The sequence below is a fragment of the Eulemur rufifrons genome, chromosome 2 (assembly GCF_041146395.1).
Source record: "Eulemur rufifrons isolate Redbay chromosome 2, OSU_ERuf_1, whole genome shotgun sequence".
Classification (NCBI taxonomy): domain Eukaryota; kingdom Metazoa; phylum Chordata; class Mammalia; order Primates; family Lemuridae; genus Eulemur; species Eulemur rufifrons.
Window position 1 is genome coordinate 101,917,383 of NC_090984.1, and position 25,716 is coordinate 101,943,098.

General features: G+C 45.4%; 1 protein-coding gene across 3 annotated transcripts in view; it reads left to right on the forward strand.

Moving 5' to 3' along the window:
- Positions 1 to 764: 764 nt before the first annotated feature.
- Positions 765 to 25,716, forward strand: part of FLVCR2 (FLVCR choline and putative heme transporter 2) — a 66,952-nt gene continuing 42,000 nt past the window's right edge. For all 3 annotated transcript variants that reach the window (XM_069465136.1, XM_069465137.1, XM_069465138.1), the window contains exon 1: positions 765 to 1,786. In XM_069465136.1, coding sequence (XP_069321237.1) covers positions 1,100 to 1,786 — 687 coding nt within the window. In that variant the 5' untranslated portion in view covers positions 765 to 1,099. The remainder of the gene's footprint in view (positions 1,787 to 25,716) is intronic.

The window sequence follows — 25,716 nt, forward strand, 5'->3', positions numbered from 1 at the left end:
TAGGGCCACGTGGGCGCAGAGATCACTTACCAGACCGCCCTCAGAGCCAGCGCTGCGCTAAACATTTCGCAACACAACCGCTGACAGCTTCTGACGCTTCTCCGAACTCCCCTCTCCCCTCCACCGTAGGGTCCTCACCGTGGAGGCTGCCCAGAATCCATCGGGAAATAACAGCCCTACTTAACAGGTTCAAATCTAACTTCCCCAAGACAAAAATCACGTCCGCAGGGACAGCCGCGAGCAAAGCGAGTTTTCCGCAGCTCTCCTTTAACCCAGGAGCGCACAGACCAGGAAATCTACAAATCTTTTTTTATACCGAAAGGTCAGCAAGGAGTGGGGAGCTCAGCCAAGAGGGAGGAAGCCGGGGAATCCCTCTCGGGTGTCCGGGAACACCTTGGCAGCGCCCGGCACTAGTGCACGCGCGCAGGGCGTGCGGACCCGCGCGGAGGAAACTCTATCTGCGAATTACCGTGTAAGGGTGGGGGATCTTCTCACAGGGGCCGCCGGGAGCGGGGCAAAAGAGTTTGAGGGGCAGTGCAAGGCGTGGGGGTGCGCGGGCGGTTTCCATGGCGCCCGGGGCGTAGGGGAGGAATGCATCCCGCAAGCGGTGGCGAAACAACTGCGCGGCCGGCGGGGCAGGGCTCAAGAAGGGAAGGGAGACGGGGTGGGGGCGGAGTAGGGGGATGGGAAGCCGGCCAGGACGGGGGCGGGGCGGTCACGTGCGCCCGAGGGGGCGAGGCCCCGAGCCGACCCGGAGCGAACTGAGCAAGCGAAGTAGCTGCGCCTGGAGTGAATTTTCTCTGGTACCAAAAACGCTGTGGGGGGGAACCCGAGGCAGGAGCTGGCTGAGGCGTCTACAGCCGGCCTGGGGACAGCGATCGCTCCGGGTGGGGACAAAGAGCTCCAAGGAAAAGTGGGAGCAGGAGCTTGGAGGTGAGCGCAGGGAGCCCCACTCGCGGCTTTTGACGCTACCTCGGATCTCCGTTTCTCCTGGGGCAGGCGGAGGCAAGTGTCCCGTCAGCTATAGGGGACAGCCACTGTCCCTTAAGACTGCTGGAGCCCTCAGCACCTCTCCAGGACTCCAGGGGAGGTTGTGGTCATGGTGAATGAAGATCCCAACCAGCAGGAGCGCGATGACACCCCTGCGCCGGAGTCCCCCCTCCAAGAGGACCCCAGCGTCTCAGCCCAACCCAGCGTCTCAGCCCAACCCAGCGTCTCAACCCACCCCAGCGTCTCCATCCACCCCAGCGTCTCTGCCCACCCCAGCAGCTCGGCCCACCCCAGTGCCTTGGCTCAACCCGGCGGCTTGACCCAACCCTGTGGTTCCAGCCCTGAAAACCTCAGCGTGATCAAGGTGAGCAGGCGCCGTTGGGCTGTGGTCCTGGTGTTCAGCTGCTACTCCATGTGCAACGCCTTTCAGTGGATCCAGTACGGCGCCATCAATAACATCTTCATGAACTTCTACGGGGTCAGCGCCTTTGCCATCGACTGGCTGTCCATGTGCTACATGCTGACCTACATCCCTCTGCTCCTGCCCGTGACCTGGCTGCTGGAGAAATTCGGCCTGCGCACCATTGCCCTCACCGGCTCGTTTCTCAACTGCTTGGGGGCCTGGGTGAAGTTGGGCAGCCTGCAGCCACACCTCTTCGCGGTCACGGTGCTGGGCCAGGTCATCTGCTCCGTGGCCCAGGTCTTCATCCTGGGCATGCCCTCCCGCCTGGCTTCTGTCTGGTTCGGGGCCAATGAGGTTTCAACAGCCTGCTCTGTGGCTGTCTTTGGCAATCAGGTGGGTAGAGGAGTTTGTGGATGTTCAGAGGAGTGGGCATCTTATCGTCGCTGGACCGAGCGTGTTAGATTGCACCTAACTACTGAGAGTGGGAGGCTATGATTTTTCTGACTGTTCAAGAGTGTTGGTGACTCGGGGTGACTGTGTGGCTGGGTGTGACCCACAGTGTGATGACTGAGTGATTGTGACTAGGTGACACTGTAAAAGAAGTGGGAAACAAAAGCAGGGGACCTGCTCTTTCGTCCACAATTTCTCCTCCCCCAGGAGAAAGCATGCTTCTTGAACATACTCTACTTTGTGTCATTCCTGAACCTGTGTTAGTCCACCAACTTAGACCTGTGACTTCAGGAATATTACTCTTTCTCTGGCAAAAGCCCCTGAGCTTCAGACTCTTGATGCCATCAGATTTTGGCAGTTGTTGTTGGCTAGACCAACGGGCTTTCCTAGAGTGCTGTATCTCCTGTACTGCTAAAATTGCAGAGCTCTGCCTGCTGGTGTTTGGCACTGTTCTTACCTTCTTTTGTACACAGCTGAAGCCAGGACAGTGGGAAGAATGCTACTCCCCTGCGATTTAGAGCCAGCTCCAGCAGGATGGAGTAGAAATCTCTCTCTGAATTTCCAAGGCCTAGAAGGGCTAGATTATGTCTTAATACTCTCTCCTTTCTTCTTTTTGCAAGGAGAATCCCAAACTATTTGCATCTCAGTGTGGTTATGATCCAGAAAGTTGGGCACGTTATGAATCTGATTGCCTTCTCCAAATATTTGAAGCAAATATGAAGGGAAACATTTGAGACAAACCTTAAGCTGGACCACTGCCTCTGGGTCTCACTTCTTCCCAAGCACATGCAGTCCTGGCTGTGTGTTTAACAAATGACCAGTAATCCTTAGTTCTCATAGGTCTATTTTCTCTGACCTGTTCATTTCATATAGAAAATTTAAACTTGCGTTTAGAAATTTTGCATTTGCAACAGAAACTTTCCAAAACTTTTCTAATGACAAATTACACTTCTGATCATCTTTACCACCAAGAAGGTGATGTGACCTAAATTTCCCTGTGCCAGTGAGTTCTGCCTCTTGGGTAATTGTCGAAGCAATCGATGAAAGCAAACAGAGAAGCCACCTTTAGCTCACAAACAAGCAACATAAAATCCCTTACCCAGGTTTCACCTATGGCTTTGAATATTTTGAAGATTGAATTGATTTGAGGCCTGAAGTTGAAATTGGATGGATCTTTTGTTCAGGGCAATTTAAAAACAGGTAGTGACAATATTTGTCAACCCCCTATCTTCTAAAATAATGTGACTGTGGATTTTAACACCCTCACTGCAGCCCTGCTGTTGGATTTGGCACTATTGGATTTTTCCTTTGTACGAGGGTAAAGCTAGGGGAGAAAGGGCAGGAGCTTTCCACCATCTGGAGGCTTAACTATCCCTATAAGCAGCAGAATAGGCTTCAGACAAGGTCTCTGCAACCCCCGGCCCACTGTTTGCTGAGGGCAGGATTGCTAACGGGGAGAAGCCCTCTTTGTTGGCTGGATGATGGGAGATTCTTTGTGTGTGTGTGTGAATTTGTTTTTATTGGGGTATGAGACATGGGATGGGAAATGTCACTGTGGGGTATAGTATACAGGGAATGTCCATTCTAGTCTTCTTGGGGTGCTTTGTGGAACTATTTCTTCAAGATTCTAATACCTTTTTTTTTTTGTTAATCATAATAATAGATTTTCACACCCCTTCTCAAACACCTGTGAAGGAATTTAATACTAGATATATCTTTAAAATTTAATAGGCTCCTATTGCTGCTATGACCAGTGTGTGTGTGGGGGGGGGGGATTTAATAGGAATAGCTAATCATCCCACCTCTACCCACCACCAAGGTCAGAAAATGCTAAGAACTTTATATTTAGAAACACTTTGATGTGGTATATTTGCATAATGGAGCCATCTATTTAGTTTGATCTTTTTAGTTTGATCTGTTTAGGCCTAACCCTCCATGCTAAGTTATACATGATGAAAAACTGAATTGTTTACTATACTAACTCAAGTAGAGATGACTATGTTTGCTTCTTTGTCATGTTTTAACCCTTTTTTTCTGAGTGAAGTACAGCTGAATGGAGGAGAAATATTAACAGAGCACCTTGAGTTTTGCTGCTTAGAAAAAAGACTCCTCAAAGCTATTTAAACATACTTCAAATGTTATGCAAAATAATTCTTTCTGGCCTGCAAACTTCACTTTGACCCTGACCACACAGATTACCCCAACCCCTGTATGCTGGTAATTCTGACCTCTCTCTTCAAATGCTTTTTCTATGGTCCACACGTGCACCAGCCTCTGCTTGCATTAAATCCATCATCCATTCATTCAACAACCCTGTGCCTAGCACCTGCCTTCCGCAAGACATTGTTCTAGGGCTGCAAAGATAATCCTTGCCTTTGCAGAGTTCCTGCACCAGATTTTAAAATTGTACCAGGCACCAAGATTCAGATTAAAAAATAAAAACAGATTATAATATAGAGGATTTAGTTTCAGTTCCCCATGAGGTTTTTAGTATTTTCTTTGCCTAATTGCCATGGTAAAGGGTGAAGAAAGGGAACGAAGCTAGTATCTATTAAACACTTACTACATACAAGGCACTTTTTCATCTATTATTCAATTTAACCCTTTCAAGAACTCTGTGAGGTTGGTGAAATTGCTCCCATTGTTACAGATGAGGAAACTGAACCCAGATAAATCAAGCAACCTTATCTAGGATCCCTTAACTACTAAGTGATGGTAGAAGAGAGATTTGAACCCAGTTCTACCTCCAAAGCCACTGTCGGTGGGCCCATATTGATTGTGGAGCAAATATATATATGGTGGATTCTAAGGATCTAATTTTTCTTTTTGTGTCTGCAGGGTTGTTGTTGGTGATAAAGTTTCCAGTTATTTTGCCCAGCATTTGAGGGCCTGGGACTTACCTTTGGTTTTGAAGTTCCTCTTAGAGGGCTGATTCTTCCTCTTTTAACCTAGCACAGTGACCCTATTGTTGGGAAGGTGGGGGTAGGGGTGGAGTCTCTGGCAAGAAGAAACCAGTAAATCCTGAAGCAGGGGAGAGAGGGAAGGCAAGCCTCAAGACTACCACTGAGGCCCTTTCCCTTTTGTTGGGCGCTCTGACCAGTGGCTCCAGGTGGTAACAGCCTGGCATTTCTGAAGCAACACCAGCAGCATTGTTTCAAGGGAAAATCTGTGTGGGGTTTTAAGTGACATGCACACATTGTTATTATGCAAGTGTTGGAAGAGAGCCTTGTGCTACAGTCTGATAGTTGGATGGTACAGGATAAGGTAGATGTAGGAGCTAAAAGAGATCTTCAAGGTCGGCCCTAGCCCAAGTGAGGGGCAGAAAGAGGGGAAGGGACTTCCCCAAGGACGCTTGGGCAGCTCAAAGCACAGTGCCACCCAGAAACAGAGTGAGAGAGAATCAATTTGCTTCTAGAAGTAAAGAAAATACAGTAACCTCACACAACCAGCTCTATAGGAGCTACAGCTGGCTGTCTAAAATAGCGCTGTCCAATAGAAATAAAATGCAAGCCCCAAACGCAAGGCACATGTGTAACTAAATTTTTTAGTAGCCACATTAAAAATGTAAATATAAAAAAGGTAAAAAGAACAGGTGAAATTCGTTTTAGTAATTGTCTTAACATGTTTTATGCTGCTATCACAGAATACCACAGACTGGGTCATTTATAATGAACAGAAATTTATTTGGCTCATGGTTCTAGAGACTAGGAAGTCCAAGACCAAAGGGCCAGCATCTGGCGAGGGCCTTCTTCCTGCATCATAACATGGCAGAGGGCTTCTTATGGGCAAGAGAGAGAACGAGAAAGGGCTGAGCTAGCTTTTATAACAAACCTCTTGTGATAACAACATTAAGCCATTAATGAGGTCAGAGCCCTCTTGATCTAATCATCTCTTAAAGGTCCCACCTCTCAGGGCCAGGTGTAGTGACTCATGCCTGTAATCCTAGCACTCTGGGAGGCCAAGGTGGAGAATTACTTGAGACCAGGAGTTCAAGACCAGCCTGAGCAAGAGTGAGATCCTGTCTCTACAAAAAATAGAAAACTAAAACAGGCATGGTGGTGCATGCCTGTAGTCCCAGCTACTCGGGAGGCTGAGGCAGGAGGATGGCTTGAGCCCAGGAGTTTGAGGTTGCAGTGAACTATGATGACACCACTGCACTCTACTGCACTCTAGCCTGGGCAACAGAGTGAGACCTTGTCTCAAAAAAAAAAAAAAAAAAAAAGTCCCACCTCTCAACACTTGCATTGGTGATTAAGTTTCCAATACATGAACTTTGGGGGACACATTCAAACCATAGCATTCTGCCCCTGGCCCCCCAAAACCTATGTCCTTGTCACATACAAAATACAGTCCTTCCATTCCAATAATCCCAAAAGTCTTTTTGGCACCAACTCCAAAGTCCAAAGTCTCATCTGAAACTCAAGGCAAGTTCCTGCCAGCTACGAGATTGTAAATTTTAACACAAGTTTTCTACGACTAAGATACAATGATTAAACATTGGATAAACATTCCTATTCCAAAAGGGAGAGATCTACCAAAAGTAAGGGGTAACATCTGTAATGCCAGCTACTCGGGAGGCTAAGGTGGGAAGATTGCTTAAGCCTGTAGCTCAAGACCAGCTGGGTAACATAGCAAGACTCCTCACCCCTTAAAAAAAAAATGAAAAAAATTAGCCAGGCATGGTGGTGTGCACCTGTAGTCCCAACTACTTGGGAGGCTGACCTGGGAGGTTGACTTGAGCCCAGGAATTCAAGGCTGCTGTGAACTATTATTGCACCACCGTACTACAGCCTAAGTGACCAAGTGAGACTCCAGCTCTTTAAAAAAAAAAAAAAAAAAAAGCAAAGCCAGGCACGATGGCCCACACCTGTAATCCCAGCATTTTGGGAGGCCAAGGCAGGAGGATTGCTTGAGCCCAGGAGTTCAAGACCAGCCTGAGCCATATCTCTACAAAAACTAAAGAAAAATTAGCTGGGTGTGGTGGTACACACCTGTAGTCCCAGCTACTCAGGAAGCTGAGGCAGGAGGATCCCTTGAGCCCATGAGTTCAAGGCTGCAGTGAGCTATGATGATGCCATTGTACTCCAGCCCAGGCAACAGAACAAGACCCTGTCAAAACAAAAGAAAAAAAGAAAGAAGTAACAGGTCCCAAGCAAATTCAAAACCCAGCAGGGAAGACATTGAATGAAAAAAATCAAAAAGCTCTTAAATATACTCCTTAGACTCCATGTCACACATCCTGGGCACACTGGTGACAGTGGTGGACTCCCAAGGCCTTGGGCAGCCCAGCCCCCATGGCTTTGCTGGGTGCAACCCACATGGCTGCTGTCACTGGTTAGAGTCAAATGGCCTGAAACTTTTCCAGGTTAGGGCCACATGCTGCCAATGGCTCTCCCCCTGGCAGTGGCCCTGCCCCTTCAGCTCCACTAGGCATTGCTCTGATGGGGACTTTCTGCAGAAGCACTGACCCCACATTTCTGCTTGGCATTACCTTATCAGAGGATGTGTGTGCTGCCTCCAGCCCTGTGGCAGGTTTCTGCCCGGGCTCCCAGGCTTTCCAATACATCCCCCGAAATCTAGCTGGAAGCTGCCTCCACTGCTCTTGAATTCTGCATGCCTGCAAAGTAGTAGCAGGTGGATGTGGATGCTGCCAAGGCTTACAAGCTTACGCTCTCCAGAGCAGCAGTCCGAGCCACAGCTGCTCTAGCTGGAGTGGCTGGGAGCAGCATCCCCAGGCCTGTTGCCTAGTGCCATGCTGTCGTCCTAGGCTCCTGGATCTGTGATGGGAGGGGCAGCCTTGAAGATCTTTGAAATGCCTTTGGGACCTTCTCCCCATTATTCTGACTGTTAGTACCTGGCTCCCTAATATCAGTACTAATTCCTTTAACAAAGAGTCTCTCGGCCACACCTATGGATTTCTCTCCAGAAAAAAATGCTCTTTCATTCTCTACCACATGGCCAAGCTGCAAATTTTCTAAATTTTTATGCTCTGCTTCACTTTTAATTATAAATTCCACCTTTAGGTCGTTCCTTTGCTGCCCTAGTTGAGCATAAGCCATTAAAGTAACCACACCGCTTCTTGAGCGCTTTGTTGCTTAGAAATTTCTTCTGCCAGATACCCTAGGTCATCACTCTTCAGTCTGGCCTTCCCCAAAGCCCTAAGGCATGGACACAATGAGGCCAAGTTCTGTGCTATGGTGTAAGGTGGGTGGCTTTGTTCTAGTTTCCAAATAAATACTCCTCATTTCCATCTGAGACCTCATCTGAATGGCCTTTACTGTCCATATTTCTATTTCTGTCACCATTTGGTTACAACCACTTAACCCATCTCTAAGAAACTCCAAACTTTCCCTTTTTATCTTCTCCTGAGCCCTCACCAGAATCACTTTTGTGTGTGTGTGGGCACAACATTGTGACAGAACCACTCTTAATGGTCTGTTCATGGCAATTTTTTCTAGCCTGCTCCTCCAGACTCTTCCAGCCTCTGCTCCTTAGCCAGTTTCAAAGCTACTTCTGCATTTTCAGATATCTTTACAGCAAGACTCCACTTTTTGGTACCAATTTTCCATCTTAGTTCGCTTTGTGTTGCTATAACAGAAGACCTGAGCCTGAGTGATGTAGAAAGAAAAGAGGTTTATTGAGCTCATGGTTCTGCAAGCTGGGATGGTCAAGGGTGTGGCTCTGGCTTCCCCACGAGGGCTTCCATGCTGCATCATGACGTGGCAGATAAGGTCAAAGGGAAGTGGACACATGTGAAGAGGCAAAACCCAAGGAGCGTCCTGGCTCTATAACAACCCACCATCCTGGGAGAACTAATCCAGTCTGTTGTAACTGGCCACAGGCTCAGCCACTCTCCACTTGCAAAAGCCAGTAACAAGGACAAGGTATGGTGAAAAGAAAGTGACTTCATTCCAGAACTAGCAGTGGGAAAATGGCCAAAGGCTCTTGCCTCAAAGTGACCATTTCAAAATTTTGGGTGGAGGATAGGGATTTAAAAAGGGGTCTTGGTCCTAGCACTCTGGGAGGCCGAGGCAGGCGGATCATTTGAGCTCAGGAGTTCAAGACCAGCCTGAGCAAGAGTGTGACCCTGTCTCTACTAAAAAATTAGAAAGAAATTATCTGGACAACTAAAAATATATAGAAAAAATTAGCTGGGCCTGGTGGTGCATGCCTGTAGTCCCAGGTACTCGGGAGGCTGAGGCAGGAGGATCGCTTGAGCCCAGGAGTTTGAGGTTGCTGTGAGCTAGGCTGACGCCACGGCACTCTAGCCTGGGCAACAGAGTGAGACTCTGTCTCAAAAAAAAAAAAAGGCGGGGGGGGGGGTCTTGGTATGTGGGGTATGCAGGAGCAGCAAGGAGGTGCTGGTCAGTGTGACTCATTCTGATGATTACTGCTTCACCTGGTCAATGGTGCCAGCTCAGTGACTGTCCTTAGATTACATGAGGCTTTGAGGTAATCTCCTGGTGGGGTCTGGATGGTTTCAGGACTCCGTCTCTGAAACTTCTAAGTTGACACATAGTTAGATAGGGGAAACTTGTGCAAGAGAGTGCCTGGTGGAAAGAAAGAGAGCAAAGGGCAGTGTTTTCTCATTAACAGCATAACAAGAAATGGGTAGGAGAATTTCAAAATAGGGTCCTGAAAAACAGAGCACTCGTTCCGTCATGAGAGCAAGAATGCATTCAAGTCCAGGGGTTCTGCACCAAGCCATTCATGAGGGATCTGCCTACGTGACTGAAACACCTCTCAGGAGGCCCCATCTCCCAACACCAGTCTCATTAAGGATCAGATTTCAATATACATTTTAATAGGGACAAATTCAAATCATATGCAAACCAAAGCACTTGCCCCTCAAGGTCCTAGCTTACCTAGAAGTTCTCTAAAATGTTTCTGGGCTCTTTCTACCATTGTCTTGATGATCCTAAAGACACCTTTCCACTCTTTACAATTGGCTAGGCTTTGAATTTTCCAAATCTTTCTGCTCTGCTTCCTTTTTAATTATAAATTCTGTCTTCAAATAATTTCTCTCCTCTCACATCTTACTATATGCACTTAAAAGTATGCTTAGAAATTTCTTCCACTAGATAGCCTAGTTCATTTCTCTTAAGCCAGGGGTGGGGAACCTTTTCATGTTAGAAGCCTGCATTAATTTAGCTGTTATCAAATACGGCCTCATTCAAGAAACTTTCAATTAGATATATTTAAAAATGTACATTATTTTGTAAAAATCTAACTATGTACTTAATTTCAAAAAATGAAAACTGTTAATTTTAAAGTTAACTAACCTTTTAATGACTTTGTTGTGTCTGCTTTTTGTTGGAAAGCATTTGAATATTTGGTTGCAGCAAGGAGGTCGCAGTTTCAGTTGATCCTCTAGGTGGGTGTCAGTCATTTGTGATCTTAAGGGTATCTTGATTTGGGCCAGGTAGGAGAGTGTAGATTCACAGCAATAAGTGGCAGAAAAACAAGAAAGCATTTTTGGGGGCATGTTGCTGAAGGCGTGGGTATTCTATAACATTTTCCATATTTCAATTGGACCTTTCTTAGTGTCAGACAATGACTTTAAAATGTCATCTACTGAAAGCTCAATCAATTCCATCTGTAGTTCTCTAGGTGCCTTGGTGATAGCAATGAGGTGAGGCTGAAATGCTCATTTGAGTGTGATGTCATGATTCTGAAAGTCAGTGAAACTTTCATTGTGTTCTCCAATTAATAGGTCTATAACAGCTGTGTATTCTTAAAATGATTCACATATACCATCCTGGGGAATGGCCTTTGCTAACTGGGGAAAATGTTCATCCAAAATTTCCTTTTGAAGAAGTATTTTGAGAAAAGATAGCTTTTTTTGAAATGCTTAGATTTTTTTGCCACATATCATATATAGACTTGGTTTTACCTTGCAAAGAAATATTCAAGTCATTTTGATTTGACGTGATGTCACACAGAAATGCTGCATTCCTATAGAAATCTTCTTTCAGTAAATGATTCACATTGCTGATTCTGTTCTTCGTAAAATTTAACTCTCTGTTCTTACAGAGATATAATTTTGGCTAATACCTGTCCCTGTAATAACCAACACACTTTAAAATAATAAGGCCAATACATACTGAATACCTCATTGTTCAACTTTAGCATGTTACAAAACTGATGATGCTGTGTTGCATTTGCATGAATATACTTAACAATACTTATAACTTGTTGCAAAGTGTCACTTAAAATAGTAGCTTTAGCACAGAGATTTTGCTGATGCAAGATACAATGAAAAGAAATGAGAACATCTGGATCTGTTAATATCTTTTTTTTTTTTAACTGTGCAATAAACCCTTCATGTTTTCCTGTCATGGAAGGTACACTGTTTGTACTTAAACTCACTAAATTTACCAAATTCAGCCCAACTTCACCACTTTTATCTTGAAAGTTGTTGAAGATAACTATTCCCCATGTTCTGTTCACAAGAGTGCCCAAAGTGAGTAATTCTTCATAGCAAAGAAAATCTTCTGTTATGACCCGAGTCAAGTATAAAACTTGGCCAATTCAGTAGTATCAGTTGATTCATCCAAAGTGGTTGAATAATATATATTTTCTTTTGAAGTATTGCATGAAGTTGTTCTCTTAAGTTGAAGGCCAATTCATGCTGCTGATCAGTTATGGTTCTCCTTGAAAGAGTCAATTGTACTTTGAAACTTTATTGGGGTCTAAGCATCCTACAACTTTGTCAATGCATTCTTTCACAATTTCTATATCACTGAATGGCTTCCCCTTTTTCCCGAGTATATAAGCTATTTTATAAGTTGCTTCAGTGGCATTATTTCCAGGTCTTATTGCCACTTGAAAGAATTGCCTTTGCTTTTCATCTTTTATTAATAATTTCTGCAATGCAACCTTTTATGCCTCTGTCTGTAATTTAAAAGATTTGTGGTCCTTATGAGTGGTATAATGCTGGTGAACATTGAATTTCTTTAATGTTGATATTGCAGTATCACAAAGCAAGTAAATCATCTTATCTTCAGCAGAAACAAGATAATACTGCAATTCCCAATCCTCATTAAAAAATCTGTTTTCTTCCTTCAGCATTTTCTTGGTCTTCTTTGACATGATGGGCTGTTAAGCAGACAGAATTTGAAAAATACTGTGAAGCTGAGCAACTATTCGCAAATTCCACTTCAAACAGAAACATAGTGCACCATTGTCAAAAGCTGATAAAAGACTGGCATACTGAACTCTGATAAACTCTTGCTAACCAGCCTCATGCAATAGTGATGCCAGTGAGGTGGGGGAGGTTAGAAGTAAATCATGAGCATAGCAGCCGTCAATTTAGCCCTTATGGCTCAATAATGTTCTAATTGTGCTGGTTAATCTGGGAGGATTATTTCATTGACATTTATTTTATTCTTTGATTTTTTAAATATGTTCATTTTAAAAATAAAACAAAAATATAAAAAATGAACAAAAAGATATTAATAAAGCTAAAAGGATCTGTTCTGTAAAATTTGGATTCAGTCAAAAGGCCACACTTAAGGACCCAGAAAGCCACATGTGGCCATAAGGCTGCAGGTTCTCCACCCCCTTCTCAAGCCCTGCCTTCCACAAAGTCTAAGGGCACTGATACAATTCTGCCAAGTTCTTTGCCATTTCATAACAAGGATAGCCTTTACTCCAGTTCCTCATTTCCATCTGAGACCTCATCAGAAGGGCCTTTACTGTCCATATTTCTACCAATGTTCTGATTATAAGCACTTAAGTAATCCCTAAGAAGATGTAGGCTCTCCCTATAGCTCTTGTCTTCTTCTGACCCATCACTGGAATCGCCCTTAACACTTCATTCATGGCAATCCAGGCCTTTTCTGTTCTGCACCTCCAAATTATTCCAGCCTCTACCCATTACCCAGTTCTAAAGCCACTTCCAAATTTTCAGGTGTTATGGCAACAAACCCACTTCTCAGTACCAATTTTCTGTCTTAGTCTGTTTTATGCTGCTCTAACAGAATACCAGAGATGGGGTAAATTATAAAGAGCAGATATTTATTTGGCTTACAGTTCTAGAGGCTGTGAAGCCCAAGGTTGAGGGGCAACATCTGGTAAAGGCCTTCTAGCTGCATCATAATATGGTGGAAGGCATTACATGGGTGAGAGAGAGAGAGAGAGAGAGAGAAAGAGCGGGCCAAACTCACTTTTATACCAATCTCACTCATACAATAAGGAACCCACTCCCATGAAAATGAACTTACTCCCACAGTAACGTTAATCCATCCATGAGGGCTTAAGCTTTCAACACATGAATTTTGAGGGACATATTCAAACCATAGTTATATATAGCGTTATATTTTATTTAACCCAATATATCAAAATATTATTTCAACATGTTATTGATATAATAAAGTTAGTAGTGTGCTATTTTACTTTTTTTTTTTCATTACTGAGTCTTTGGAAATTGTCGTAAATTTTACACTTACAGACTGGCCACCTTTCGCAGTAAGCGATGAACCATGTTCCATAACCAGTTGGATAGCACAGATCTAGAACAATGATGATATTTCAGCACAGGAGTCAGATTCTAGCAGATAAAGATAGGCTCTAGAAGGTGACTGCTGCATGGAGGAGGTTGTGTTTGCCGGACTGGCTGATCATATGGTATCACCCAGAGAGGCTGAGAGCTTCTGAGGTTGACTTGGGAGTCAGCTTCATAAGGTATGTGGTCTGCCTGGTCTTGTTCCAAAGTGACGGCCACTTGTGTGTGTTACAGTCCAGGCTTGTCATTCTGGGTCTCCTAATGTCAGAGGCCTATCAAGGTCTGAGTGAAGTTTGGGGAGGTGAAAGCAGACTCTTTGGTTCACTTCCATTGACTGTTACTGTTGCTTAAGCACACACAGTCCTTTTCCACGTGACTGACCACTTTCTGGCCTCCCACTGTGCACTAGAAGAAAGCTCCAGGCTGGGGCTGAAGAGGAGAACAAGGCTAGTAGTGACCAAAATGACATGGGGTAGGTGTGGGACCATCCCCTCCAATGCTCATGAGGGTCCACCAGGTCATATCAATGAGTGAGGCAGGCTTCATAAAAGTGACATCCGTGTGTTGTGGGGTCCTGGTGAACATGAGAGCACATGTCCCATCTAAAGGCAGCAGCTGCTTCAGCTCCCACCAGTTATTGATATACAAAGTATGACCCGGTGTTGTCAGATCTTCATTTTTTTCCTTAAAGAGAAACTAGAAATCCAGATTTTTTTTTATGAAATCTGGGGGTTCTTTTGTAATCATGATAAAAGATAATATTTATCTTTTTAACCATTTATAAGTGTACAATGGTATTATGTATATTTACAATGCTGTGTAACTATCACTGCTATCTATACCCAAAACTTTTTCATCATCCCCAACAAAAACTCTGTACTCATTAAGCAATAACTCCTTCCCTCCCCCTCCCTCCAGCCCCTGGTAACCTCCATTCTACTTTCTGTCCCTATGAATTTGCCTATCCTAGGTACCACATATAAGTGGAGTCACACAATATTTGTCCTTCTGTATCTGGCTTATGAAATCTGTATTTTAAATGCTGGTAACTAATTCAAAAGTTATTGGTTTTTAAAAAATTATATTCTATGTCTTAAAACTGTGAGATAAAATTGTCTGTTTGAGACTTCGGGGGAGGGTAACAGGGAACTGAATTCAGTTCTGCTTTTTCCTTCCTTGGAAAGCACCCACCACGAATGTGAGCAGGTGGAAATAAACTCAGGGGGCAGCAACTCTGGGGAGGAAACTAGGCCAGTACTTCCCCAAAGTGGCTGATGATCTGCCATGCCCATGGGGCTAGGTGAAAACGCAAGTGCCTGGGTCCCCATGTGGACTTTCTTAACCAAACCCTCTAGGGGAGGGGCCCAGGATTCTATATTTTCAACTGGCCTCCCAGGTGAGGCTAGTGATCAGGAACTCTTTGAAACTACCAGGAGAAAGGACCACCATGCATAGGAAGGGACCGTCCTGCTTGAAGCTACGTTCTTGTCAAGGCTGATTTATTATGTATTTGCTGTATATTGGGTCCAGTGTTCAGGTGGAAGTGGTGGGAGCTTGGGCTGCTCATCCTTCAGATTGAGGGTGGAGGTTGGGCTGAGGGGTGGGGCTCATAATTCTGATTCACTTAAGGTGAGGTAAGTGGGGGAGCCCTGATGGGATGTGAGGTGAAACCATTGCAGATGCTCCAAATCCTTTGGTTTGTTTGACATTCAAGCCAGTACATTGGAGGAAGCTCAGGTTGGCCTGGCCTGGCTTCTGCCTTGGTTTTTGTGGCCTTGCCAGGTATTGTTGCAGATGCCTGTTGGTTTCATGGAATCAAGTCTAAGTCTTCAGTTTCAGATTCCCAGACCCCTGCTCCTTTTTTCTTTCTCTTCATCCTGCCTGTTGTTACCTCCCAGCCTTGTCTCTCTGCTCTGACCAGTCTGGCTCCATAACTGTCTCCTTGGGATATACTGTTTGGGGAATAAGATTTAGGCAGTAGAGAGGGATGTCAGCAAGACGATGAACTAGAAAGCTCCAGGCCTGCCCTCCCCCCACGGAAACATTAAATAAACAACCAGGAACTGGCTAAAATAACTTCTGTATAGGGCTCTGGAAATCAAAGCAACCAAGTATGCCCAGCCAAGGAAACGACACATTCAAAGCAGTAAAAAATGTCATGGCCTTTTTACTCACCCCTGCCATACCTCCCTCCTCCCCCGTGCTAAGCCTCCCAGTCCCCAGTTCCCTTCTGCAAACTTGGCAGACTGAATTTGCAACATTTGGTTTTAACCTAATCGTATTTCTATATGCTAACAATGAACAACTCAAAAAGAAACTAAGAAAACAATTTCACTTACAAGGGCCTCAAATAATAAATAAATGAAATAGGAGGAGCAAACCAAAGATGTGAAACACTTGCATATTGAAAACTATAAAACATTGCTGAAAGAAATTAAAGAAGACATAAATAAATGGAAAGACATCCTATGTTCATGGATTGGAAGACTTAATGTTAAGATGTCAATACTACCCAAAATACTACCTAAAGTGATGTACAGATTTGATGCCATCCCTGTCAAAATCCCAATGATGATTTTTGAAGAAATAGAAAAGTCCACTGTAAAATTCATATGGAATATCAAGGGACCCTGAATAGCCACAACCATCTTGAAAAAGGAGAACAAAGTTGGAGGTCTTACACTTACTGGTTTCAAAACTTACTACAAAGCTACAGTAATGAAGACAATGTGATAATGGCATAAAGACAGACATAAAGACCAATGGAATAGAGTAGAGAGTCCTGAAATAAACGTACATATATATATTCAAATAATTTTCAGCAAGTGTGTTAAGACCATTCAAGGGGGAAAAGACAGTCTTTTCAACAAATGGTGCCAGGAAAACTGGATATCCATATGAAATTGGACCCTTACCTTATACCATAGGCAAAAATTAACTCAAAATGGATCAAAGACTTAAATATAAAAGCTAAAACCATAAAACTCTTAGAAGAAAACATGGAGGAAAAACTTTATGACATTTGGTTGGCAAAGATTTCTTAACTGTGATACCAAAAGCAGAGATATCAAAAGAAAACATAGATAAATTGGACTACATCAAAATTAAAAACTGTGCATCCAAGGATACTATTAACAGTGAAAAGGCAACCCACGTTATGGGAGAAAATATTTGCAAATCATGTATCTGATAAGAGGGTAATATCCAGAATATATAAAGAACTCCTACAAATCAACAACTAAAAAACCCAAACAACTCAATTTACAAATGGGCTAAGGAACTTGAATATAATAGATACTTCTCCAAAGAGGATGGATATACAAATGGTCAATAAGCACATGAAAAGATGCCCAACATTAGGGAAATACAAATCAAAATCACAATTAGATACCACTTCACACCCATTAGGATGGCTATTAATTAAAAAATAATAATAATAAATGTTGGCAAGGATGTGAAGAAATTGGAACACATGTGCATTGCTGGTGGGGATGTAAAATGGTGCAGCTGTTATGGAAAACAACATGTAGTTCCTTAATAAAATTAAAAATAAAATTACCATATGATCCAGCAAGTCCACTTCTGTGTATATACCCAAAAGAATTAAAAGCAGGAATTTTTTGAATAGATATTTGTATGCCTGTGTTTACAGCAGCACTATTCACAATAGCTAAAAGACAGAAGCAACCCAAGTGTCTACCCACAGATGAATAAACAAGATGTGGTATGTACATACAACAGAATATAATTCAGCCTTAGAAAGAAGGTAATTCTGATACCTGCTACAACATGAATGAACCTTGATGACATTGTGCTAAGTGAAAGAAGCCAGTCATAAAAGGAAAAATACTGCATAATTCTATTTATATGAGGTATTACAGTGTCAATTTTTTCTGATCTACCAGTTCTCCAATTCTATGGATACCAGCTGGGTGTCCTTCAATTCAATTCAATTCTGACACTAACTCCCTGGAGTTAGCAGACTCCACAAGTCAAGGGCTCAGTCCTGCAGAACTGCCCCCAGTTCAGACTCTCTGCAAGTCCTGGGGCCCACTCATGCTTCTGACCAACCAGCTATAAATTGGGGGTTCCCATGATCCCTCATCAGGTTCGATAATTTGCTTTAACAGCTCACAGAACTCAGGAAAACACTTTACTTACATTTACCAGTGTATTATAAAGGCTACAACTCAGGACCAGCCAAATGGAAGAGACGCACAGGGCACGGCATGTGGAGGAAGGTTGTGGAGCCTCCATGCCCTCTCTGGGCAACCCACCATCCCAGCACCTCCATGAAGCTCTCTGAACTCATTGTTCAAGAGTTTTTATCCAACTCAATCTCCAGCCCCCAACTCTGCCCTCCCTGGAGGGGGGTTGGTGGTACTGAAAGCTTCTGCATTCTAATCACTTGGTCTTTCAGGTGACCAGCCCCACCCTGAAGCTATCTAGGGGCCCCGCCTGAGTCTCCTCAGTAGCATAAACTCAGTGTCTTGGGAAGGGGCGCCTTATGAGTAACAAAGGACATGCCTATCACTCAGGAAATTCCAAGGATTTTTGGAGCTCTGTGCCAGGAACATGGGACAAAGACCAAATAATATATTTATTATGCCACGGGTACCTAGAATAGTCAAATTTTTATAGAGCCGGAAAGTAGAATGGTGGTTGCTAAGGGGGGTGGGAGGAAAAGAATGGGGAGTAATTATTTAATGAGTACGGAGTTTCAGTTTGGGAAGATGAATGAGGTTCTGGAGATGGATGCAGTTGGTGGTTACACACTAACGTAAATGCTGCTGAACTGTACAGTTAGAAATGGTTAAAAATTAAAAATGTTATACTGTTTATATTTAACCACCACTATCAAAAAAAAAAAAAATAAAAGACACACCCCTTGTGAGGTGTTCCCTTTGGGCTGGAATACCTGCTGTCACCTCCTGCCATCGTCCTCCTCAGCCTTCGTGCTCTGAGGAATGCATTCCCTGGCCTGGGTATTTGCTGAGTTTATTCTAACACTGGTCTTTGTTTTCTGGCGGTTTGTGTATTTCTTCCACTTCTTTATCATTTTTCCTGTCTTCCTTCCCTCAGTTCTGCCTCCTCTTCCGACTAAATGGGAAACTTTCCAAAGGGTTGGGGAACCTGCGGCCTTGGGGCCACACGTGGCCTTCTGGATCCTTGAGAGTGGCCTTTTGACCAAATCCAAACTTCCCTTTATTTATTAAAGAGATTTGTTCTGTAAAATTTGGATTCAGTCGAGGAGCCACCCTTGGGGATCTGGAGGGCCACATGTGGCTTTGAGGCTGCAGGTTCCCCATTTCTGCCAAGTTTTCACTTCCTAAAGGAATTAAGGTGACCAATCAGTTAACTGGGAATTGTACTGGGGTTGTCTTCTTGACATGACTCAATCTTACTCCTGCTGTGCAAAGCACTGTTACATCCTCACTCGTGCCTTGAACTGTGCCAGACCCAGGGTGATTGAGAACACTGTGTTCAGTTCTGCTGTGTGCTCTTTGACAAGCCGTATGACTTTCGTAAGTTTTGTATTCTTTGGTCAAATGGAGATAATACTGGCTGCTGCGAAAGGTGCAGGAGAGGATTGAGTGAGACAATATGTGGAGGGCATGTGGCTAGCAGAGTTGCTCCGATGAGATGTGCTAAATGAAGAGCTGATGTTCTCAGTGCCGTCATCAGTAAGGGTAATTGCCTCTGTCTTCTGTTGGCTCTTGGTCTAGGAGAGGCCAACACTTGAACTTCTCCTACCACGTGCCAGGCTTAAGGCCGTAGGTGCACAGGGGGTAAGGGGTCATGGGATTCAGGAGGATGTTACCCAGGGTGAGTGCAGTGGGCAGCAGGCAGGGTAGCTTCCTTGAGCAGGTGAAGGGTGAATTGGGCTGATTCTTAAAGAGCAAAGTGACAAGGAATCAGCTGCAGAAGGGAGGGTGGGCCATTCCAGGGAGTTTCGCAGCCATGTCCTGATAGGGACTTGTCCTTCTTGAGAGCTATTCAAACTAAAAGCAGTGAGGGTGCCTGGGAGATGGTGTTGTTTTCCCAGAATGTGGTGATGAGAGCTGTTGGTGATGAAGACTTCGGAGTCTCTGGGGTGACACAGACACTGGGTTAATGCCATGCCCGCATGTCAGACTTCAGTCTAGCAAACCCAAGACTCTACTGAAGGAAGGGGGCTCCCAGGCTTATTTGGTATACATGGCTGCTTTCCACTGCCCGGTTCTTGATCTTTTTCTAGCCATGCTGTTAACAGGAAGTCCTTCTCTTGACTTCAATTACCCCCAACCCCCAACATCAAACAGCCCTGTGTGAATTGCAGGATGAAGGTTGGAACCCCGTCAGGGATGATCAAAAGACCACAGGGTTAAGGTGAAAGCAGGTGTTTCCTCTTCTCTCTTTATTCTGTCTCCTGACTCCTATCTCGCACCGTTCCCAAACTTAACCCGATGGAGTATCTCCCTTCCCTGGATTCTGCAGAACCCAGAGGCTTTTTCTTTGGCAAGTCATTCACAGGTGGGAGGGCACCCTGCAGTCCTGGGGTCCAGCCAGACTCTCCTGCTTTCTGACCTGATTACAGGCATCTCTCCTTGTTTCGTGCTGTGCACAAACTTGAGCCTCTCACCCTCACCCAGTTCAAGATGAGGCCTTGTCCCAGCATGAGGGCTGATAGCAGCACCATCTGTGTTTGCAGAAGGGGGAGATGGGAAGCGAAGTTGGATTTTACTTCCTTTCCAATCTCTTTGGATTAGACAGTGTGTCTGGAGCCTCATGGTGGAGCAGTGTTTGCTTTGGCTTCCATCCGACTCCTTCCCTAGAGAGGAATTGAACACAAGTCCCTTTCAGTTCCAGGAGACCGTTGTGATGGGGCAGCCCTGCCGGCTCTGGAAGGGAGAGAGAGGCACAGAGGCCGGGACAAGGTTGGGGGATGGCTTTTCTCCTTTTATTTTCCTTCTTCTCTCCCCTGAAATTCCTGATTTTTGCCCAAAATGACTAGGTTGGCATAGCTGGGTCTCCTTTGGTGGCCCGAGGGGCAGCTATCTGTGCACAAGGCTATTTCCTGTGTCCATGTACTCTGGAAAATGTGGGAAGGGGGCAGCCATGAGTCACCCATGTTAAAGCAATGCTGACCTTTCCTTCTAGATCATTCTCATGGGCTGTTTGTTTGGGGTGTAGCTTCCCCTTGAGCAATCCAGGCCTCCTCAGACCTTTGTCCTGGGCTCCCTGTTTAGTGCCTGGACATGTACGTGGAGGGACCCATTTGGGTGCACCAAGGAATCATTCCTTCTCTGCCGAGGAGCTAGGCAGGAACATACTCTCTCGCACCATCCCTGCCTAGAACATGTGGGGGAAGCCAGCAGCTGAGAATTCCGATTTCCTTCCTTGCGGTGGTGGAGATCAATTGTTTCTGAAGTGTGGCCCATGAACCTTCAGCACCAGAACCACCTGAGTGTTCATTAAAAATGCAAATTCTGGCCGGGCGCGGTGGCTCACGCCTGTAATCCTAGCACTCTGGGAGGCCGAGGTGGGCGGATCGTTTGAGCTCAGGAGTTCGAGACCAGCCTGAGCAAGAGCGAGACCCCATCTCTACTAAAAATAGAAAGAAATTATATGGACAGCTAAAAATATATATAGAAAAAATTAGCCGGGCATGGTGGTGCATGCCTGTAGTCCCAGCTACTCGGGAGGCTGAGACAGGAGGATCGCCTGAGCTCAGGAGTTTGAGGTTGCTGTGAGCTAGGCTGACGCCACGGCACTCACTCTAGCCTGGGCAACAGAGTGAGACTCTGTCTCAAAAAAAAAAAAAAAAAAAAAAATGCAAATTCTTGGGCACCAGAGCAGACCCAAGGCTCTGGGTGGGACCCAGGAATATGTATTTTTGATTCTCCTCCAGGGATTCTGATGCCCAATGAAGTCTGAAAACTCCTGGTTTGAAGCCATGGGAGCTGGACCCAGCAGCCGTGTCTGGGCCTCCAGCAGGACACTGGTCCTCCTTGGGCATCACCTTTGTTTTTCATAACAGAAATGGCTGCCTCGAAGGGTTGCAACAAGTGAAATGAAGCGAAAGTTCTTAGAATCAAATAAGCCCTCTGTAAACATCTATTGAATCCACATCTGTCTTCTCCCTCTCTGCAAAACTCATGTTTCCGATGTTAAGAAGGTAAACTGAAACATGACACTTTATTTTAAAGAGTTTATTTGCACAAAAAACCAATTCATGAATCAGACAGCTCCAAACCAGAAGTGGTCGTGGGTCCTCTTGAGTCTTAGACCGTGTCTTCGTGGGATGGGCTGCTGTGTGGTGCCTTTTGGAGCCTCAGCAAGGTTCCACGGGAAGAGAGCAGGGCTGGGAATGGAACATGGTCCTGATGGTGACCTCACCACTGATTAACTCTGTGGCTTGCAGTTGCCTAAACTCAGCTGTGAAGTGGAGAAGACGGCCTGACCCTCACAGGGCTCTTCTGCCTCGTCTGCGCTGGGGGCAGCCTGCCTTTGGTCTCACTGGGTTGTTTGGGTTGAAGTTCATGGAATATGCTAGATGTGCAGGGGCCTTGAAAAGAGCGAAATATTGTGCAAGTGTTGACTTGTAGTGCCCTTTATTTCTACTTTTTTGGGACAGGATCTTGCTCTGTTGACTAGGCTAGAGTGCATTTGCACCGTCATAGCTCACTGCAGCCTCCAGCTCCCGGGCTCATGCAATCCTCCTGCCTCAGCCTCCCAGTAGTTGGGACTATAGGCGTTAACCCCCACATCTGGCTAATGCTTTTGTTTTTTTTGTAGAGACAGGGTCCCACTATTGCCCAGGCTGGTCTCAAACTCCTGGCCTCAAGATATCCTCCTGCCTTAGCCTCCCAAAGTGCTGGGATTACAGGCATGAGCTACCATGCCTGGCCTTTAGTACACTTTCTTGAACTTAAAAAAAAAAAAAAAAAAAAAAGAAAGAAAGAAAGGACTCTGGACTTGCCCTTTGAGAGGAGAATAAAAGGGCTTTCCTGTACACGCGTCACATCCTATCTCTCTGTGACGTGCAGCCGGGCTTAGGGGCCACACCCTCCAGGTAGAGGGCTCAGCACTCTTGCCTTTGTAGTCAGCTTGTTGTTCAGGATGAGCACTGTCATTCTGGCTGTATGAGCTTCTCCCAGAGTTCTGGGTTCCAGAGCGTCCGTCTCACTAGTAAAGAGGGGAGGCAGCCACTTGTGGATTTGGTCCTTTTGAGCTGGGCCCTGCTGTAGCTCTGGGACTCCTGTGGAGCATCCCTGTTCCCTTTGCCTTCAAGAGGCTCACAGCTTGCTGCAGAAGGGCCTTTTGCCAAGGAGTGGCAAGAGGCAGCTTTTAAGTCTATATGAGCCTCGGATGGTTCCTCCTTTCAGTGCAGGAAAGTGGTCGTGGCACAGCACAGAACTGATTTAGTCCCCACCCTCAGGAGAAACAGGGCCTGGGAGTGAGAAGCTTTCTCCTAAGGGCCTGAGGGTCCTGGCCTTACCAAGTTCTCTCCTAGCCCCTCACAGTTAGCAAGCGGCAGTGGTCAACAGTAACGAGTGGGGACTGGTGGTGCTTGGACAGCCCTTGTGAAGATGTTTGAGCCTTTAGGAAGATGCTGCAGTTCCTCTCTCTCTCCGGGAGGAGGGTATGTCGTTATCTGTCCTAGGTATGACTGCTCTGTATTCTCATGCTACCTTATAAAAATCCTTGGCCTTTGTTAGGGAGCCCCATCTTGGGCCAGATCTCTGTCCTTTGCAAATAACCCACACAGGCCCCTGGCTATCCAGTCTCTGCCTCTGCTGTGTTCTTTCCATGAATCCTTCTTGTCCTGGATTGCACCCCTCCAGCCAGCCTCCCTGTGTCTCCCCAGTTGACAGCAGGCACTGTGACAAATGAGAGCCAGTGCATGAAGGCTCTCATCCCCCTGGTCTGTCAGATGGTTTTTTGGAGACAATACACCACAGCCTTTATTTTATTTATTGGACAAATATTTATTGAGCATCTACTCTGTGCCAAGCAACATTCTGAGCACTGGGGAGGCGGCAGTGAATGGGAAAGAAAAGGTCCCTGTTCTGGTAGAGTTCACATGGGAGGGAAGAGAGGTTAGACTGTAAGCCAGTCATTCCAGGAGTGACTAATGGTGGAAATGTCAGGCCAAGGAGAAGAGGAGGTGACTTCAGAGCAGGACATTGGGAGCTGTTTTTGTGTAAGTAGGTCCCTGGGTAACTTCCTAAATAACAGGGCTAGATCTGATGAGTTACTCTCTTGCAGTGGTGTTAAACAGGGGTGACTAATAGTTTTCTGTGTATAATAGTTTTCTGTTTCTTCCCAGACTTCTCTCTGGGATCATGAGGCAGGGTTACTTAACTTATGAATTTGGCTTCTTAGAAAAAGGCTACATGGGGCCCGCCCCATCTCTTTCTGGAAGTGCACACTTAAGTGAGGGGAACTGGGTCTTGCCCATGCCAGTCCTTGAAGCAACAACTCTTCCAGCCACTAAGTAATTGACCAGGTCTGAGTTTCACCCCTGAAAATTGGACTGGGAGGTCTGTCACCAAGAAAGTCCATTTAGGCTTAAAAGAAAGTGTGGGAGGCTTAGGAACATTAGTTGTCACATGAACACCCCGTTGAGGAATGGCATCATGTTGGCTTGCAGACAGGGCTGTTTTATCTGTCAAAGGGCAGGGAGTGGTAAATTCAAGCCAGGGGAATAACACACAGGACCACAGAATCCATCTGTTGGCTGTTGAGTGCTGGCGTCTGGGACAGAGTTGGTGGGAAATGCCAAAGCATTTGAATGGAGCTTTGCCCATTGCCTACTTCAAATGTGAAAAATTTGGAGTAAGTAAGGTTTGCATCATGTGACCTTGGCTGGCCGAGTGGTTCAAAAGACACCCACTCATTTTCCATCCTTCCTAGCTGAGTCATGGGGGAATTCTGGGAGCTCGTGGCCAAGGTCTGTCAGCACAGCCAGCCAAAGGGACCTTTGGGTGTTGAAGCCAACAGTGATTTGTGCTCTCACTGAAAGGGGAGGCAGAGGAGGCTTCGTTGCTGCTCTCAAAGTAGACCTAGACTGACCCTTCATGGAGTTCACCATGAGGACAGCAACGTCGAGGGAAATGCACAACCCTTAAAAGGAGGAGTGCGTGCAGCACAGAGGCTCCTGAGTTGACAATGACTGAAAGCAAGCATAAATGCTAGGCTCGGCTGAAACATAAAATAAAACCCTTTGTCAGCATTCCTTTTTTTTTTTAATCAGAAAAGTTTCCCTGTAGAACTCATTCCCCTCCCCTAAACTTAGCACCTTGTCTGTTTACAGCCTAGGGTATCTCTGCTCTTCAGCTACCTAGCACCCCCCCAAAGATGAGGAGGAAACCCAACACCAAGGCTGTAGGTCAAGACCAAAGGTCTACCAGATAGATTATAAGCTGGGTGAGAGTGCACTCCTTGCCTTGCATCTGTCTCCTCCCTTACTTTTTAGTAGGGCACTTAGTATGCAGGAATGTTCAATAGTGAGTGTAGCCTCTGGGGTGGGAAGTTCCAATGACTTCCATGCCTGATCTTGGGGAGCCTCAAATGGGAGGTCTTCCTGATATTGAGGCTTCCCTGTGTCATTCCACCTTGCATCTGCTTTCCTTAGGCGGTAAACTCCTGCAGTACAGCAAAGTGCTGCTGTGCCCAACATGTGTACTGTGTGCTAGAGGAGACTGGAACTGCTCGAGTTAGGTTTGAGCTGCACAGTTCTAAGAGTCATTTCTTTATTCAGGGAATATTTTCTGCATGCCATCTCTGTTCTTGGCATTGTTCTGGACACACTATGGGGAAGGGTCACACAAGGAAATGTTAGTCAATGTCCCTGTCCTCAAGGTGCTAACAGTCTGGTTGTGGAGACAACACACTAAATGTAAAGGAATAAAGCTAAGTGTTACTTAAGAACAAGAAACTCATAGGGCGTAACTGTGTGGTAAACAAACCAGATGATAGCTGGAGACACCTCTCCCCAGTTGCTTCCTCCAACAGCTAGACGTTTGGGGGCATCTGAACTACAGAACTGAGCACATAAGACTGGAGGAATTGTCAGGTCTTGAGGGAAGTTGCTCTTCTGTGACACTCACCTTGTCCATCGAGGGCTTTGGAGTCAGGTGGCCATGGGTTCAAATCTCCTTTCTGTCATTAGAAGCTGGGTGACTTTGGGCAAATTACAGCGGTTTTCTCATCTGTGAAAACCAAACCAGAGGTGATGATACCAACTTCAAGGGGTTGCTGTGAAGGCTTAAACGAAATACCATGTGAAAAATACTTTAGCACATAGTAGATACTTAGTACATATTAGTTTCCTTCCTTCTAATTTGAATAGTGCTTAAGACCAGAGCCCTTGGTCTAATAG